Source organism: Triticum urartu, chromosome 1 (genome assembly GCF_003073215.2).
Source record: "Triticum urartu cultivar G1812 chromosome 1, Tu2.1, whole genome shotgun sequence".
NCBI classification, from domain to species: domain Eukaryota; kingdom Viridiplantae; phylum Streptophyta; class Magnoliopsida; order Poales; family Poaceae; genus Triticum; species Triticum urartu.
The window spans coordinates 540,692,158-540,710,556 of record NC_053022.1 but is presented as its reverse complement, the minus strand read 5'-3'; the positions used below and the strand labels follow the sequence as shown (position 1 = coordinate 540,710,556).

The 18,399-nt window shown below is 46.7% G+C and overlaps 1 protein-coding gene across 1 annotated transcript; it reads right to left on the bottom strand.

The window, feature by feature from the left end:
- Positions 1-3,746: 3,746 nt before the first annotated feature.
- Positions 3,747-8,903, bottom strand: LOC125533080 (putative disease resistance protein RGA1). The gene is made up of 5 exons (XM_048696863.1): positions 8,469-8,903; positions 5,933-7,073; positions 5,588-5,649; positions 4,050-5,537; positions 3,747-3,828 (listed from the first exon to the last, which is right to left on the bottom strand). The coding sequence occupies exons 1-5, from the start codon at positions 8,897-8,899 to the stop codon at positions 3,747-3,749; spliced, it is 3,204 nt and encodes a 1,067-aa protein (XP_048552820.1). The 5' UTR covers positions 8,900-8,903.
- Positions 8,904-18,399: the final 9,496 nt, after the last annotated feature.

Sequence of the window (18,399 nt, the reverse complement as noted above, 5' to 3'; positions counted from 1 at the left end):
AGTACCTGCGTCCTTCCGCCAGCAAGATTCGATCAATCCACGGTAAAAGAATGTCGAGAATCACGCGCGGAGTGCGTGGGATCCGTTCGAGTTCAGTGAGCAGCGGAGAAGAGCACCACCGGCGGCCACCGTGAGAGGAGGAGGAGGGCGTGGGGGTCGCGCTTCGTCTCGTCGCCGTCGTTCCTCACGCCAGAGACTCGTGCAGCAGCGAGGGGATGCGCGCCGGAGCGGGACGGGACGCAGGCCAGCTCTGCTACGGGTAAGACCAGCTGTGCTGGATCGCTTTTGGTCCCACATCATCGATTTACAACGTTCTGCGCCGATTTATAGGAGTTTTTTCTCTGCACAACTATCATCAAGTAGCAATAGAGTAGGGTCAGGGTGTACTGTATCTTGAATCTACTTCTTTGATCTTCTTTTCTTTTAATGCCATTAGCAGAGGGCGGTTCCAAGGCTGTTAGAAGAATGGCTTTGAAGCACCGATTGAAAAAATGTGTTGAGGGGGTTACATGTGGAAACTACGGGGATGATAAGCTAGAAAAGCGAGGCTTCATGAATTTTATCTTGGAACCACTTGAGCAATAGCTTGGCCATCTGACAGTAATCAGTGTGTGAAAACTGCTAGTCTCTGGTTCATGTTCCGTTGAAATGCCCTGCCGTGCAATGAACCATTAATTAATCACAATGCATTTCAATATTCTAATCAAACAAGCAAAGTGGCAACACCCTTTGGGCAGAGAAAACATGATAAATTTGGTTATGGGCCAATAGCCAGTCATGGACATGTAAAAGGAAAGCTGCATGTAGCACAAAGCATAAAATGCTTCCACTTTACAAGCAGGAGAAGCTAAGCAATCCACTTCCAAGTGATGCATACATAACCCTGTATTTTTCCTGAACATATAGCGGTTATCCTGCAAGTTCAAATATTAGCAATTATGGTTATCCTGCAGTGAAACAATTGGATTCAGAATCTGAACATGGTATTCAGAAAATAGCTTTGTTGTCTCAGCCTTATTTATTTTATGTTGAAGATTAGTGCTGTATTTGCTGTCCTTCAGTTTTATTTTCCTTCTAATGCTTAATGCTAGTTGTCTCAGCCTTATTTATTTTATTGAATCCAGAGGTAACGGCAGGTGTTGGATCAACTATTTGGCCATGCTTGGCTGTTGATATTTCGCACATTATAAAATCATGCTATCTATTTTATTCATTGCAGGTTATGACCTAACCCACACGTAGCAAAGGCATGAGGCAATAAAGGGGATTCACTGGGAATCTATTTGGATGCACTTGCGTTTTTGTAGATGGATGCACTGCTAGTTCACCCTGTAGTTAAACTTGATGGGTGGGTGCAGCAGTGTCTTCTGTTTTGCTCGATGCAAGTTATTGCCACTTGCCAAGGTTTCACTCTGTCTATTGTAAGTGAAATACAATAAAACCGAAACCACTCCAAAATTTTGCACAAAAGCTAGTTCTGAAAACCCATGTGCTCTTTTTTTGTTCAGAAGGAGAGTATGCTGATAAAAATTCACAAGAAGGGACCCTTTAAAACAACTACATGAGTTGTTGACGAAAAGTGAGCTTGCTGAGGTGATTATTCGTAACATGTATTTAGCTTTCCTCTATGTATTTATCATCAGTCCTAGTGGAGCATGTACTGTTCTTTCCCTCAAGAGAGGTACAATTTTTCTTGCAATAGTGGCGATATATGATTTAAATAAAGTCAGAGAACCCTTAAAATAACCTTGCTATTGAAATCCCAGCATCACTGACTTGTCAAACCTTGCTATATACAGATTGCAGTTTAGTTGTACGATGATTCTACGGAAGATCATGTTGACTGCCTGTGAATTTAAAGAATTCATCGTCACATCAATCTCCATTTCTTTGTGAATCTGACGGCTTATCTTGTTTCTCTCAGGTAGTACATCGTGGCTGAGGATATAAAGCAAAGGCCAATGTGCCATGTGAGATCGGCCGAGCCGATGAAATAGCATTGACAGAGCTTATATCCAGCGGTGCTTTGAAGGACGCTAGTGTAGTAGAACAGATGTGAGCTTGACTTGCTCATCTGCAGGTTCCAAGAGACGATACAAAGAGCTACTGGCTTCCTGCTTGACTGCAAGCAAGTTCCTGATATACTTGTAAAGAACCATTTGAGTTGTTGATGCTGCAGCAACATGCTAGTTTTGGAATGGGATTCTATTGCCGGGGCATATTTTTGGGGCATTGCCAAATGCCGATGGAAAATCCAGCCGGGTGTGAACCGGCCTGAACCGTCAAGAGTTCATCTGGACCAAGAAGAACATGACGGCACCTACTGGAAATTAATGCGTAACGCCAGGTGTGTTTACAACAACAAAAAGTGAAATGCAGCCGGGAATACATGCGAGGATGCAGATCTCGAGGTGAGCGTAGCGAGCATATATGTTTTATGTGGCATCAATCAAGTAGTCCTGTGCTTTGAGACTCGGTCTATCTGCGTAAACAAAATATTTCCACTGTTAGTTGTTTGGATGTTATGTAGTAGCCAGCTCAATTTTGTGTTCTTTTCCCAAGTCCGATCAAATATAATACGTATGCAGCAACTAGCAAACGTTGGTTGGTATATACGTATATCATTCTTGTGATAGTTGAAGAGAAGAATTCCTGTCAGGGAGAGAAAAGGCTTTCATCAAAGAAGATGAGATAGGAAGAGCATATGCTTATCATCTTATATGATTGCTCATACACTGACAAATTCTATTGATTCCCCACCACCACCGCCAGTGGCTACTGCTGTTTCCCTCGAGCTGTTCCTCCTCCCACCTGAATCTGCTGGTTGGCACCAAGAGGAGATGATGAAGATGGCCTCTTCTGCCTGCAGGACGCCCCTGCTCCTTTTCCTGCAGGTGGTGCTGGAGGGCCGAGGGGACAGACGGGCAGTGGCCGCATGTGACTTCTTGTTGCCGGAGCTGTACGGCGGCCGATGCGTTCTTGGCAAGGATGCTGGACGTGGGGTGGTGGAGGCAAGGATGACAATGTTTGAATTTGCAACGGCACGAACATGCAAGGAAACAAACACAAGAGGCTACTAGTCTCTGAAGTCTGAACCCAGCAAGCCAAATTGTTCTTCCTCGCTTCACAGACCCAAGGAGGCTTCTCTAGTTCAGGTTCTTAAGTCACCCAAGCAGCATTAGCACCAACAATCAGCATCACATGCATATACTGTACCTGAAATAATTCCTTTTCGAAGTGGCTGATAGTGCAGCCTTCCACCAGTCATCAAACCTAAGAAAGGGCATTTAGTTTAACTTTGTTGCAGTTAGGAATAATCATCAGAGGCATCGAAATCTAGACCTGCAAAATGCTATGGCAAACTAGCTAATGTTTCTTTACTTCTGAAACTAGAAACTATTTGCCTACGTGTTCATTGTTCAGAGTAGTTAAATCAATCTTATTTTCCTTGGACCCGACCAAAGCGGGCGCCAATTCATAACAGGAGAAAATGTTGAGACAGATGACTCATGTCTTCTTACAAGCCAGAACCAGAGAGAAAGGGGAAACCAAAGAAGAAAGACAACACAAGCACAAACCACAGAGCTAAGAAGAAAAACTACAGAAGGGGAAAGATCACAAACGGGCAGATGCAGCACTCATGGAGGCAGGTAAACATTTCCCAGAGTTAAGATGAACCAAAACACAAATGCATACGGATACATCATGTCCTACAGATGTACGGCGATTCTCTGTCGCTTCATAGATTACAACGAGTTTGCTACGATGGTGCAAACTGGGAACTGATAGTTATCAGTACAAATATGGGAAATTGTTGATGGTATGCAACTGCAAAACGGTATAAATCAGCCATGGGCAGATAGATAGACGATGAGACAGAGGCACGAAATCTTGTTGTCCTCATTTTCCAATTAATTTAGCTATTTCTCTTCGGTGCCTCCAGTCTCTTGAAGAACAAAACATAGTCAGTAAAAGCAAACTGGGACTATTGGGAACTTTGAACAAAAGGGAAGTAAAGCTGGACAGCAAATGAGTGTTAGAAAAAATACCTTAGGCGGGATATTTTGTTGATCTGCTCCGCTTCCTTTAACTTCGGGCACATGGATATCTCCACAGTCTTTATTTTTGCAACTGCCTTTGCTCCACCAATTGAAACTAGGTTTGGACAATCCTTGATCACCAATTTCTCAAGTGATGCAAGATTACCGAGCCAAATGTCACTTGGAATGGATGTTATACCGGTGCATCCACCCATGTTCAGTGAGACAAGGGAGGTGAGGTTCCGTAGGCAGTTAAGAACATATGGAGAGGCATCCCCACATCGCATTAAGCTGAGCCTTTGAAGAGATGATGGCAGTGCTAATCCTTGTTGCCAGCTGAGACTTGGGCACTGTAAAACCTCCATATGTTTTAGATTAGAAAAACTCCCAAACCTTTCAGCTGGAAGAGAAAGTAACTCGTGACAATGTCTGATGTTAATTTCCTCAATAGCAGGTAGATATTCTTGTGTTAGGAGGTCATCAAGCGTGGACAATTTATCACAGTATATAACTGTTAGGATCCTAAGGGATGAGAATGCTGTAAGGCTGCCTCCAATAGATGCAAGAGCTTTGCATCTAATGATTAACTCCCGTAGAGATGGAAGACTCCACATTTCTAGATCAATGGATGTGACAAACTCCCATTCCAAATGAAAGTAGGTGAGGGAGCAGCAGTCAATAGTCCAAAAGAGACCAGAACTATGCAGGCCGAGTTTCTTAAGGGACGACGATACCAATCTTTGGGAGCAGAATTTTGGACAATGGTGCACCTCCAGTTCTTCAAGGAAATGAAAATCCCCAAACTTCTCAGTTGCTACTGATGCTAACATGTTGCACTTTTTAATTCTTATTTTCTTGATGGCTGGTACATAATCGGGATGCAGAAAATGCTCGATGCTTGATATATTGTCGCACCCATCAATGGTTACCTCTTCCAGGCACAAGAATATAGCAACTGCAGGTATCGCATTTATGTTTATTCCACGTGAGATAAAGGGAGGTGATATGCTCCCAAGTTGAAAACAACATTCAAAAGTAAGTGATTTTAAGCTTGTCAGGTTTTTTGGTTGAAACCAACTTGGGAGCGAGATACTGTCATAATATTTTAGGACGAGAGACTTCAGACTGAGAGGAGGCTGCAGAACTTCAACCACTTCTATATCATTGTTGGGGATATAAAGCCCATGGTAATATATGGCATGATCCTCAGGCTTCCCCATATCCAGTTTCAACCCATGAAGATATTTCTTATTCTTCAGGTCTGCTTCTGCGGCATGATCCTTACTTAGCACGCGAACATCAATAAGCTGCAAGTGCCCACGAAACCGGTTCAGATTCTTTAGTAACGTAAATTCTCTGCACTTATTGGTGTGACCAAGACACATACGACGCCCATCATAATATGTTAATCCAACTGATTCGAACTTCCGTAAACTAATCAACTTAATAAAGCCATCGGGCAAGCTCTCTAGCCTGCAATTCTTGGCATATAAAATCCGCAAATGATAAAGCCAACAAAATGTTGAAGGAATTTTCTTCAAAGGACGAGCTTTGACGATCTCAATGTACCGAAGATGCTTCCAGTTGCCAATATTATCTGGTAACTCATCTGTGGAGACACAAGAAATGACGCGCATACGCGGAAGTTTAGTACACCATTTGCTCATTACAAAGCCTGCTTTCTTCTTTAAATCCTTCTTGCAAATTATGGTACGCAACTTTGTGTACTTGCATAGCCTCAACAAGCTGGAATCATCAAACTCACTGCTAGGGAGTACATAGAGATGACGAACATTTTGGGGAACCTTATCCAAGTCACTCTTATTTCTTAAGATGCAACAATCCTGCTTTGAAACCATTTGTGCCATATCATGTAGCAAGTCATGAATGACATATCTACTGCTGATTTTTTGGAAGAAGGATCGTGTGACAAGGTCTTCAAAATACTGATAACCAATATCTTGAATCGGAATACCACCTTGAGGATCCACAAGGCCTTCTGCCGCCCAAATTTCAACTAAGAGTGTCTTATCAAATTTGTAATCTTTGGGGTACACAGCACAAAATGCAAAGCATTGCTTCAAATAGAACGGTAAATACATGTAGCTCAACCGAAGTGCAGGCAAAATGTCAGTCTCCTCTTGTTTCAACTCCCACAGTTCACTCTCACGTATGGAATTCCAATGCGATGCTTGAAGGTCCATGCTTAACATGCGCCCTAGAGTTTTTGCGGCCAAAGGTGAACCCTTCAGCTTAGGAAGTATACATTTACCAATGTGCTCTAACTCAGGATCACTGTTAGAACCCTCTGATCCAAACGCACACAATTTGAAGAAATTCCAAAAGATGTCGTCCTTCAGACCTTCAACTATAATCGGCTCCATTGTGCGTACCCCCTGGGAAACATTTGGACATCTAGTGGTGACCAACATTGTACTTCCATCTAGGGCACTTCTAAAAGGTGCACAAAACCTCTTCCAACACTGCCCATTTTCCTTCAAGGCATCATCCCACGTGTCATCAAGAACTATCAATAACCTTTTGTTGTTCACATGGTTAGAGAGAGCACGCTGAAGAGAATCCAAATTATCACTGGTTGCCTCATTTCCAGTACATGATTGTATTACTTCTTTAGTTAACCTCTTCACATCAAAGTCATCTAAAACACAAATCCAAATTATCAGTTCAAAGTGAGATTTCACTTGTTGATGGCTACAAATATGTTGGGCCAATGTAGTCTTTCCAACACCACCAATTCCAACAATTGGCAAAACAGGAAGATCCAATGCTCTTGATTCATTACTAACATGGTTGCTTGCTGATGCATTGATTGAACTAGTTTTAGTTGCTCTCTTGCGTTTTGAAATTGTAGGTACATTGAGAAATCCCAATAGCTGCTTTAGTTCCTTGTCACGACCAAATATTTTTGTTTCATTTGGCAAGGATGTGGTCTCTGGCCTGACTAATTTGTCAAAGCATCGTGTAACTCCACGAAGCCCCATATTTTCTAGCTGACTTGAAAGATGGTTCAACCTCAATTGTTTTTCGACAAAGGATGGATTTTATTGACTCAAAACGAAGCATCAAGTAAATACAAACACAGTGAGCACACACCCGGCCTCTGCATAGCTAAGATGCACACAGCCAACACCAACACACACAGGAAAACCCGCTGGCAAATAGCAAAGTCATATAAGACCAAAGCTATGCCTAAACGAGAAAAAAAACAAATCGAACAAATCTGCGATCGACAAAATACAACAACAACTGTATCCGCACCAACCATCTCATGACACCATAATGACAATGAGGTTCTTCAACAGCAACGCCTTCATGAAGGGAGCGACGCTCTACGGCACCGTCATCGGATCCAGCCATCAAAGGTCAGATTCTAAGTTTTCACCCTGAAGAACCAGTCTGAGCAAATCCGAGCAATGCCTTCAACAAGGTAACGACACAAAGCATCGCCCTTGCCATGTATGACCAACTTGTGCCAGACCTAGGTTTTCACCCCGGAGCTCAAGACCAGGTACTTGAGAAGCACCACCATTTGAGTCAATCATATGTTGTCGTCACCACTTTTCCACAATCCAAGCAGCTGCATGTGCTGGGCTAGAAAGCCGACCTCCGCCACTGCACAACCTTACCCTCTGCGTCAAGCCGTCGTCCATATATTGCATCTCACGGTCAAAGGCAACCACCAGATCAGAAAGGAGAAATCCTCGCGAAGATCTTTCGGTGGTCTTCGCAATCCGTAGATAGACGCCACACAAAGCCAGAGTGATCACTATGGACCAACACGTACGGTGCAGCACATCATCATCATCGTTGATTGCCACCTCGCCGAAGAGAGTTTTGTCCAAGCCATCGACCTAGGAGCCGACATGGCCGGATCTGAAGCACGGAAAGCAGAATTGTCCGGCAGCCAAGAACCATGGCGCTGCATCACGCATGGCAGCAGCACCCATAGTTTCTTGGCCTAACTCCACCGAGACGTGGTCAGGCCCAATGCCAAGTAGCAGCCCAGCCGCCACACAAGCAATCAGATCTGATCATCACGTCGCACATGCCTCACGCCCCGACACAGCCTCGCTGCCATGCCGCCGGTGATCGCTGCTGCGCCCCACGTGAGGACACCGAGAACAGCCACCGGTCGTCGGGATCCCGGACGAGTCCCGACGCACGCCGACGTGCCGCCCGGAGCTGCCGCCCTACAGACCGGAGGCCGCCGCGGGAAGGCGCCCCGCCGCCGCCGTCGGCCGCGCGGGCTTCGCCAGGAGGCGTCCTCCAGCGGCGGCGCGGCGGCGAGACGAGAAAGGAGCGGCGGCGGCGCTACGAGAACGGTCGCGCCCGAGTCGCCCAGGGCTAGGCGACGCGGGGCGTTTTTTTTAATCTTGATCGAGCTTGACCTAGCTCTCGTCCTTCAACCTCAATTGTACATCATTCAGTTTGTTGAAGCTGCCTTGTACGACGGTATGAAAGAAGTCAATGAAAGAAGATTGGCTTGCATTGCCCTCCACTTGTACCTTCTTCTCGTACCATCCAAATTCATCAAGAAGATCCTCGGCCTCAGCTACTGCATCCTTGAGATTAGGAAGGAGCTTGGCCACAACAGGTTCGTGGCTTCTCCACTCTGCTTTATTAACGAGGTCGTACATTGCAGGAAGGGTGTCCCTGAGGCGTTGTAGGCCACTCTCCAACTGCAACACATGGTCCTGGAGAATCTGCTCCTGTGAGCCACTCCATCGGGAGTAAAGAGAGGGAATGGCAGATTTGGCCCATTGAAACAAAGTGACACATTCGTTGACGGCACCAACGACCCCAACAGCGGATAAGCTCATGCTGGCTGGAATAGACATCTATATCCGTTCTGCGAGCAAGCGGTCGATGCAATTAGCATTGAGGAAGTAATTGTTCTAGTCAGATTATATAACAAGCTGACTATTTGTATACAACAAACCAACTATTGTAGTGATTATTTTCTCAAATATGTTTCCATAAAAAAATCCCATGAAGTTAGTTTCAACTGATAAGTTAGAGAAATGTCATGAAATGAGAATTAGTTGATAAATTTTAAATACTTCTTTGCAACTGTTAAGTGTTAACCCCTGACCAGAAATCACGTACGTAAAACATACAACGGAATATTCAAGTGAGATTCATTCACACATGAAACTCATTTTAATTATGATTTATGCAAGTGATATCTTTTCTTCAACTTTAGAGCTAAAATAGTGGGCTGGGTTCTATGTTGAACAAAACATGGGAAAATACAGAAGGTTACGGGGAACGAGGATAGAGAAATGAAGTCGTAGAAGAAAGCAAGGTTCAAGGCTCACCTCGACCCGTGCTGCTTGCCGTCGAAGAGCGATTCAGCGTCAAATGCGCAGCAGCAGGAACTAGAAAGAGGAGAGAAATCTTGGATGGGTGTGAGGGAGACGGAGCCTAACAATAACAATGTTTTGGAAAAAGCCAATTCTAGGCGGAGAAACCAACCATGGTCACGGCCGGCCTCACAACTTTGTCCGCCTGCGGCAACAATGAGGTGACATACATATATGATCCCTCAATTCCTAAATATAAGTATTTGTATAGATTCAACAAGTGACTACATACAGAGCAAAATGAATGAATCTACACTCTAAAATGCATCTATATACATCCGTATGTTGTTCACAGTGAAATCTCTACAAAGACTTATATTTAGGAATGGAGGGAGTAGATATCATCGTATCTTAAGTTTGTGATGCTAGCTGCTCCTTGTTGCATATCCTAGTTTTTTTCCAAGCTGGACACGGTCACTAAGACAAATGAATTGAATACACAGCAAGCTGAGTACTGACAAACTGTTTTCTTTAGTTACTGAAACCTCACAGGTGCTACAAGAGTGGTTCATGGATAGAACACCAGTAAGAGTGGCAAAAGAAGTAGAGGATGCCACTCCAGTAGCAACAGAAATGGGCAAAAACGTCACCTTTCGATGATCGAGGCCAAGGGGATCGAATGCTTAGCAAGGTGAAACGAAGGCCACCGATTTGGCTGCACCCAAGAACACAGATGACCAATCCACGCGGCGAGATGCATATGCTGCAGAAGCCTAGACACCAGTATTTGTTTGGCTACAAGAATTCTTCAGACGTCCAGGACACACCTCAAAGCCACTGCATTATTGGAGGTCATCACATACAGGCTTTCATTCATTTAGTTAAATCTACGACGGAGTTTGCACTTCCAACAGTGTCTTGCTATTAAGTGTGAAGATAACTAACTGATAACATCGCTAGTTAGTGGGATCCTCGGCAAGTTCCCGGTGCCATCAGAACCAGCTGTTACAAGTGTTAGATGTGTATAGCCCTTTTCGGTTTATCCCCATTGTATAAGGGGTCTCTTGCACTTTATCTTACACATGTATATGTACTGCCTTTGGCCCTCCTGTCAATATAGTTGCTGATTATCCAACATGGTATCAGATGTCAGGCTAGCCCCTTCCTTCCGCACGACGCAACTCCGTGCCCCTCGTTCCTAGCATGCTCGTCTCCGGCCGTCTGGCCGTTGTCTTTCCAGCCCCGCTTTGCTGCTCCTCCAGGTGCTGTCCCGTCCGGCCGCTGTCTTGCCCGGTCGATTCGTCCGGCAGCCGCCCGGCTTGGCTGCTGCTCCGTCCGGCGCCATCTTGTCCAGTCGCCCCGACCGGCTGTTGTGGCCGCTGCCGCGTCTGGCCAGCCCCGTCCGGCCGCCGTCGCGCTCGGCCAGCCCAGTTCTGCGGCCGCTGTCCCGCTCGGCGCTGGTCGCCCTGTCCAGCCGCGGGCGCTGTCCCGCTGAAGCTGCAGGTGCTGTGCCGTTCGAGGCACTCGATCTGGTTTGGATCGATCCAGATCGATCCTCCGCCTCTGCCTAGCGCCAGATCGATCCTCCGCCTCTGCCTAGCGTTGTCTCGAGCGCTCCTGCCCGCCCCTCTCGATCCAGATCGAGTCTGCATCCGTTGACAAAAAAAAGAGAGAAAGAAAAGACAATACTCGCTATGTCTTCTTCGGGCTATGTCGCTGTTCCTAGGTGTTCGGTGATCTTCGATGGCACCAACTATGCTGAGTTTGTGGGCTTTATGCGCATCCATATGCGTGGTCTTCTTCTGTGGGGTGTTCTCTCTGGTGAGGTTCCTTCTCCGCCATGCCCTGTTGCGCCAGTGGCCCCCATCCCACCGGTGCCACCGGTACTTGCTGCTGATGCTTCTCAGGCTGACCGGGATGTAGCCAAGGCTCTCGATGATGATGCCGTTGATGCTTATGACCAGCAGGTATCAGCTTATTCCGATGCTCTTTCTGTGTACCGCGATGATCTGTCTGCTTATACTCAGTGGTGCAATGATGATGCTCGTGCTGCTGCTGTTCTCACTGCGAGTGTCCTCCCTCAGTTTGCTTCGGAGTTCATGGGCCTTGGCACAATTGCAGCGATGTGGTCTTATCTCTGTCAGCGCTATCAGCCATCCGATGATGCTCTCTACCTATCTGTGGTGCGTCAGGAGCACGCACTTCAGCAAGGTGATTCCTCTGTTGATGAGTTCTATTCACAGTGCTCTGCCATCTGGCGTCAGCTTGACTCTCTTCGGACAGTTGTTTGCGGAACTTGCCGTTGCTGTCAAACTACACGGTCCGATTTGGAGTTTCAGAGGGTTCATGAGTTCTTATCTCGTCTCCGCTCTGAGTTCGAGCCTCGACGTGCTCACCTGCTTGCTCGCGGTAGTGTTCCTATCTCGGAGGTACTTGGTGAGCTTCATGCTGAGGAGACCCGCCTTCGCTCTGCTGGGTTACTTGTGGTTCATTCCGTCTTGGCTGCCCGAGCTCCTGTGTCATCTGCTCGCCTCACTGCTCCACCGCTCCTGCCTACTCCTTCAGGGGGGGGGGGGTGAGTCACCCTTCTTATGCTGAGAAGGGTACGTCGCGCCGAGACACCTTCTGTGGTTACTGCTCTTGGTCAGGACACCCAGAGTCTGACTGTCGCCAGAAGAAGCGAGACCAGAGGCGTTCCTCTTCCAGTGGGACTCCAGCGTCTTCCTCGACTCCGTCACTCACTGACCAGGATATTGTACGCCTCAAGCGTCTACTTGCTTCCTCTGGCTCCTCGGCGACTGGTTCCGCTGCTGCTGTGACTGCATCTACCTCCCCATCACCGCAGGCATCTACACAGTCAGGTACATCTTCGTGGGTTCTGGATTCTGGAGCTTCTTTTCATATGTCTTCTGATTCTTCTGTCCTGTCTTCTCTCCAACCTCTTGATTCGCCTGTTAATATTCTTACCGCCGATGGCACACCTCTTTCTGTTACTAGTCGTGGTATTCTTTCCACTCCATCCTTTTCTGTTCCTAGTGTTTCACATGTTCCTCGCCTTACCATGAATCTTTTTTCCACTGCCCAACTTACTGATTCTGGTTGTCGTGTCATTCTTGATACCGACTCTTGCTCCATTCAGGACCGTCGCACCAAGGCTTTGGTTGGTGCTGGCCCTCGGCGCCGTGAGTCAGAGGGCCTTTGGGAGGTTGACTGGCTATGTGTTCCTTCCGCTGCCACCACTTCTGCCAGCTCTCATGCTCTTGCTGCCTCTTCGTCTGCGTCCTTCCAGCAGTGGCATCATCGTCTTGGTCACATATGTGGCTCTCGCTTGTCATCATTAGTGCGTCAGGGCCTCTTAGGGTCTGTATCCGGAGATGTTTCTTTACATTGTAATGGTTGTATACTTGGCAAACAGACTCAGTTACCTTATCCTACCAGTGAGTCGGTATCTCAGCGCCCTTTTGACTTACTTCATTCTGATGTCTGGGGTCCCGCTCCCTTTGATTCGAAAGGTGGTCATCGCTACTATGTCTTGTTTATTGATGATTTCTCTCGCTACACTTGGCTCTACTTTATGAAATCTCGTAGCGAGGTTCTCTCTATATACAAACGTTTTGCTGCCATGGTTCATACCCAGTTTTCCACGCCTATCCGTACTTTTCGTGCTGACTCTGCTGGAGAGTATATCTCCCAGCTGTTGCGTGGTTTTCTCGCGGAACAGGGCACTCTTGCCCAGTTCTCCTGTCCTGGTGCTCATGCTTAGAATGGCGTTGCCGAACGCAAGCATCGCCATCTGCTTGAGACAGCTCGTGCGATGATAATTGCTGCTTCTCTTCCACCCCACTTTTGGGCTGAGGCTGTTTCTGCATCCACCTATCTCATCAACATCCAGCCCTCGACTGCTCTGCAGGGTGGTATTCCTATGGAGTGTCTCACTGGTCGCTCTCCTGACTACTCATTTCTCCGTATGTTTGGATGTGTGTGCTATGTCCTTCTTGCCCCGCGAGAACGTACCAAACTGACTGCTCAGTCGATTGAGTGTCTTTTTCTTGGCTACAGTGATGAGCACAAGGGCTATCGTTGTTGGGATCCCATTGGCCGTCGCTTGCGCATCTCGCGTGATGTGACTTTTGACGAGTCTCGTTCTTACTACCCACGCTCTTCTTCTTCGAGCTTCTCTGTGGATGACATTTCTTTTCTTCTCCTTCCCGATACACCCTGCTATGTGCCACCTGTTTCACCTCTCCCTTCGACACCTCTCATTCACTCTCATTCACCGCCGACACCATCTTCTCCATCGTCCTCCTCCACCTCTTCCCCATCCTCTCTAGTCTGTCGCCCTCTCTCACCTTTTCCTCTCCACTATACTCGCCGCCCTCGTACCGAGGATGTTTCTTCTGATGCACCTTCCCCCTCTGGTGCACCTCCACTCACCCCTCCCCCGGTTCACAACCTTCGTATTCGGCCTCGCCCCCCGCCTGATCGCTACTCCCCTGATCGGTACGGTCTCTCTGTTATTGCTGAGCCCACTTCCTATCGGACTGCCATGACTCAGCCTGAATGGCAGCTTGCGATGGCCGAAGAGCTTGCTGCTCTTGAGCGCTCGGGCACATGGGATCTAGTTCCCCTTCCTTCCGGTGTCCGTCCCATCACCTGCAAGTGGGTCTACAAGATTAAGACTCGCTCCGATGGTTCTCTTGAGCGCTACAAAGCTCGTCTTGTGGCCCGTGGTTTTCAGCAGGAGCAGGGGCGCGATTATGATGAGACATTCGCTCCTGTGGCCCACATGACCACTGTCTGCACTCTTCTTGCTGTGGCTTCTGTTCGTCAGTGGTCTATCTCTCAACTTGATGTTCAGAACGCCTTCCTCAATGGCGAGTTGCGTGAGGAGGTTTATATGCAGCCACCACCGGGGTACTATGCTCCTGATGGTATGGTCTGTAGACTTTGTCGCTCCCTATATGGTCTCAAACAGGCCCCTCGCGCCTGGTTTGAGCGCTTCACCTCTGTGGTGATTGCCGCTGGTTTCTTGCCCAGTGATCATGATCCCGCGTTGTTTGTTCACACGTCTCCTCGTGGTCGGACTCTTCTCCTTCTCTATGTTGATGACATGATCATCACTGGTGACGACTCTGATTACATTGCCTTTGTTAAGGCTCGCCTTCGCGACCAGTTTCTCATGACTGATCTTGGTCCACTTCACTATTTTCTTGGGATTGAGATCTCCCCGACCTCTGATGGCTTCTACATCTCCCAAGAAAAATACATTCAGGATCTTCTTGCTCGCGCTGCTCTCGGTGATGAGCGCACAGTTGTGACTCCCATGGAGCTCAATGTTCAGCTTCGTGCCTCTGATGGTGACCCTCTCCCTAATCCCACTCGCTATCGTCACCTTGTTGGCAGTCTTGTCTATCTTGCTGTTACGCGTCCTGACATCTCCTATCCTGTCCACATTCTGAGTCAGTTTGTTTCAGCCCCCACCTCTGTCCACTATAGTCATCTCCTCCGTGTTCTACGATATCTTCGTGGCACAATTTCTCAGCGCCTTTTCTTTCCCAGCTCCAGCTCTCTTGAGCTCCAGGCCTACTCTGATGCTACCTGGGCTAGTGATCCCTCTGATCGACGCTCGCTGTCTGCTTATTGTGTCTTCCTTGGTGGCTCTCTTGTTGCCTGGAAGACAAAGAAACAGACTGCAGTTTCTCGCTCGAGTACAGAGGCTGAGTTGCGAGCCATGGCTATGCTAACGACTGAGGTGATCTGGTTACGGTGGCTACTTGAGGATTTCGGTGTGTCTGCTACCACCTCGACTGCCTTATTGTCAGATATTACTGGTGCTATCAGCATTGCGTGTGACCCGGTGAAGCATAAGCTCACCAAGCACATCGGTGTGGATGCCCACTTTGTGTGTGCTGCTGTGCAGGATCAGACTCTCGCTCTTCACTATGTGCCCTCTGAGTTACAATTGGCGGACTTCTTCTCAAAGGCTCAGACGCGATCGCAGCATAGTTTTCTTCTCTCCAAACTCAGTGTTGTTGATCCACCATGAGTTTGAGGGGGGGTGTTAGATGTGTATAGCCCTTTTCGGTTTATCCCCATTGTATAAGGGGTCTCTTGCACTTTACCCTACACATGTATATGTACTGGCCTTTGGCCCTCCTGTCAATACAGTTCCTGATTATCCAACAACAAGTACAATAGTTTTTTTTCGAAAAGACAAGTACAGTAGTTGTATCTCCTGAAGATTGCGCTGACAGACTGTCGATCGTGTGGGCTGGTGGCTGATTCGTTCTGCTACCTGCAGTTCTTCCCACATCCTGCTAGCCAATACGGTAGTTGGTCCTGAATTGCTAGTGCATACATGATACAATGATACATAATTTAATTCAGGATGAACGGTGTCAGGTGTTACTAGCAATTCAGGTGATACATAGTGTAATTCAGGAGTACATAATACCATTGCTCTTTGTTCTGCTGGTGTCAGGTGGTACAAATGAAGTCCTTTTAGCAAACTCTGTTGGGAAATAAGTGACGTGGTTTTAGTTCAAATTAAAACCTCGTCACTGTATTTCCGAACAGAGGCCACAGTATAACTGAAGTGAAATGTTACCTGTTCTGCTTCAGGGCTGTGGCCTCATGAGTTCCATCATCACAATCTTGACCCAGAAACTGAGAATCAAGGAGCAACAGATGCCTCGGGTCGCCATCAGTCAGTACTGCCGGGTGATCCGCCCGCCCTCCCATATCACTAGTAGAAAAAGGGTCAAATGTGAAGCACATTAGTGTCGGTTTGAATTTGAGCTGGCACTAACGTGACCATTAGTGCCGGTTCCAACGGCTAGGCGGGCGGGCATCATTAGTACCGGTTCGTGGGCAACCTTTAGTACCGGTTCATGCCAAGAACCGGTACTAATGAGGCTGTGTCAGGCTATGGTCAGGCTGGGGTCCCCACGAAGACCTTTAGTACCGGTTCATGCCATGAACCGGTACTAGAGTTTTTTAGTAAACTGATTTTTAGTCCCACCTCGCCAAGAGAGAGGCAGTATGAGCGGTTTATAAGCCGTGAGTGCACAGACAATGATGAAGAGTTGCCATGCTGACCTGCATGTTGATTAGCTTCAAGCCTTGCGGAATAGCATAGATTGCACTGAGCTATGTGCAGTGCAGTCTACACTATTCCGAAAGGCTTGAAGCAAATTAACCAGCATTGCATCTCTTTTTTATTTTTAATAACTTATTTGAACTCCGGACTTCTTTTGTGTTCAGTATGCAGCATTCAAAGCGACGTCATCAATTTCCAACATGTTCTGACATCATTTGTTGTTTTTCGGTCATTTACCTAATTGTTTAGAGAGCTAAATGACCGTGAAATTGAAAATCACTACAAAATGAATCCTGAAAATGTTGAAACTTGGCATGGTATCATCATATCACCTGCATAGCATGCGCGAAAGAGTAGAGAGGGTCACGGCAAAAACTGGATGCACTTCGTGTACAAACTGGACAAACTCTTTCGAAGTATCAGGGTTTCGGACGAGAACTCATCTGTTACACGGCCACTTCAATGTTTTTTAAACTTATTTGAACTCCGGACTTCTTTTGTGTTCAGTATGCAGCATTCAAAGCGACGTCATCAATTTCCAACATGTTCTGACATCATTTGTTGTTTTTCGGTCAGTTACCTAATTGTTTAGAGAGCTAAATGACCGTGAAATTGAAAATCACTACAAAATGAATTCTGAAAATGTTGAAACTTGGCATGGTATCATCATTTCACCCGCATAGCATGTGTGAAAGAGTACAGAGGGTCACGGCAAAAACTGGACGCATTTCGTGTACAAACTGGAAATAGAAGAAAATAAATAGAAGAAAAGAAATAATGCAGAAAAGAAAAAAAACTATACAAAAAAATTACTCAAAAATAAATAGAAGAAAATAAATAATGCAGAAAAGAAAAAAAACTATATAAAAAATTACTCAAAAATAAATAGAAGAAAATAAATAATGCAGAAAAGAGAAAACTATATAAAAAATTTGTTGGCGCCCTGCCCAGTGGGCCTGCCAGACCTAGGGTGTGCAAATGCAGGCCAAGAAGGGCCAGCAGGCTCACAGGGCAGGGCGCCCTAGTTAATTAGGCCCAGAAGTCTGCTATATAGAGAAACTCGAAGGAGCAGCCGCGGCTGGGTTTATAAACCAGTGCGGCTGCCCTTCGCTCGGCAAGGTGGGACTAAACATTGTCCACCGCCGGTGGCAGCGCACAACCATTAGTACCGGTTGGTGGCTCCAACCGGTACTAAAGGGGTGGTCTTTAGTACCGGTTCGTGGCACGAACCGGTACTAAAGGGGCCGTTTCCCGCCCATTGGCCTGGTATCATCATTTCACCCGCATAGCATGTGCGAAAGAGTAGAGAGGGTCACGGCAAAAACTGGACGCACTTCGTGTACAAACTAGAAATAGAAGAAAATAAATAGAAGAAAAGAAATAATGCAGAAAATAAAAAAACTATACAAAAAAATTACTCAAAAATAAATAGAAGAAAATAAATAATGCAGAAAAGAAAAAAACTATATAAAAACTACTCAAAAATAAATAGAAGAAAATAAATAATGCAGAAAAGAAAAAACTATATAAAAAATTTGTTGGCGAGCTGCCAAGTGGGCCTGCCAGACTTAGGGTGTGCAAATGCAGGCCGAGAAGGGCCAGCAGGCTCATAGGGCAGCGCGCCTAGTTAATTAGGCCCAGAAGCCTGCTATATAGAGAAGCTCGAAGGAGCAGCCGCGGCTGGGTTTATAAACCAGTGCGGCTGCCCTTCGCTCGGCGAGGTGGGACTAAACATTGTGCACCGCCGGTGGCAGCGCACAACCTTTAGTACCGGTTGGTGGCACGAACCGGTACTAAAGGGGCCGTTTCCCGCCCCTTGGCCTGGCGAAAATTGGTCTTTAGTACCGGTTGGTGGCTCCAACCGGCACTAAAGACCCCTCCTATATATATGGAACCTACGAAAAAATCAGTTTCATCGACCACCAGTAGTTCTTCT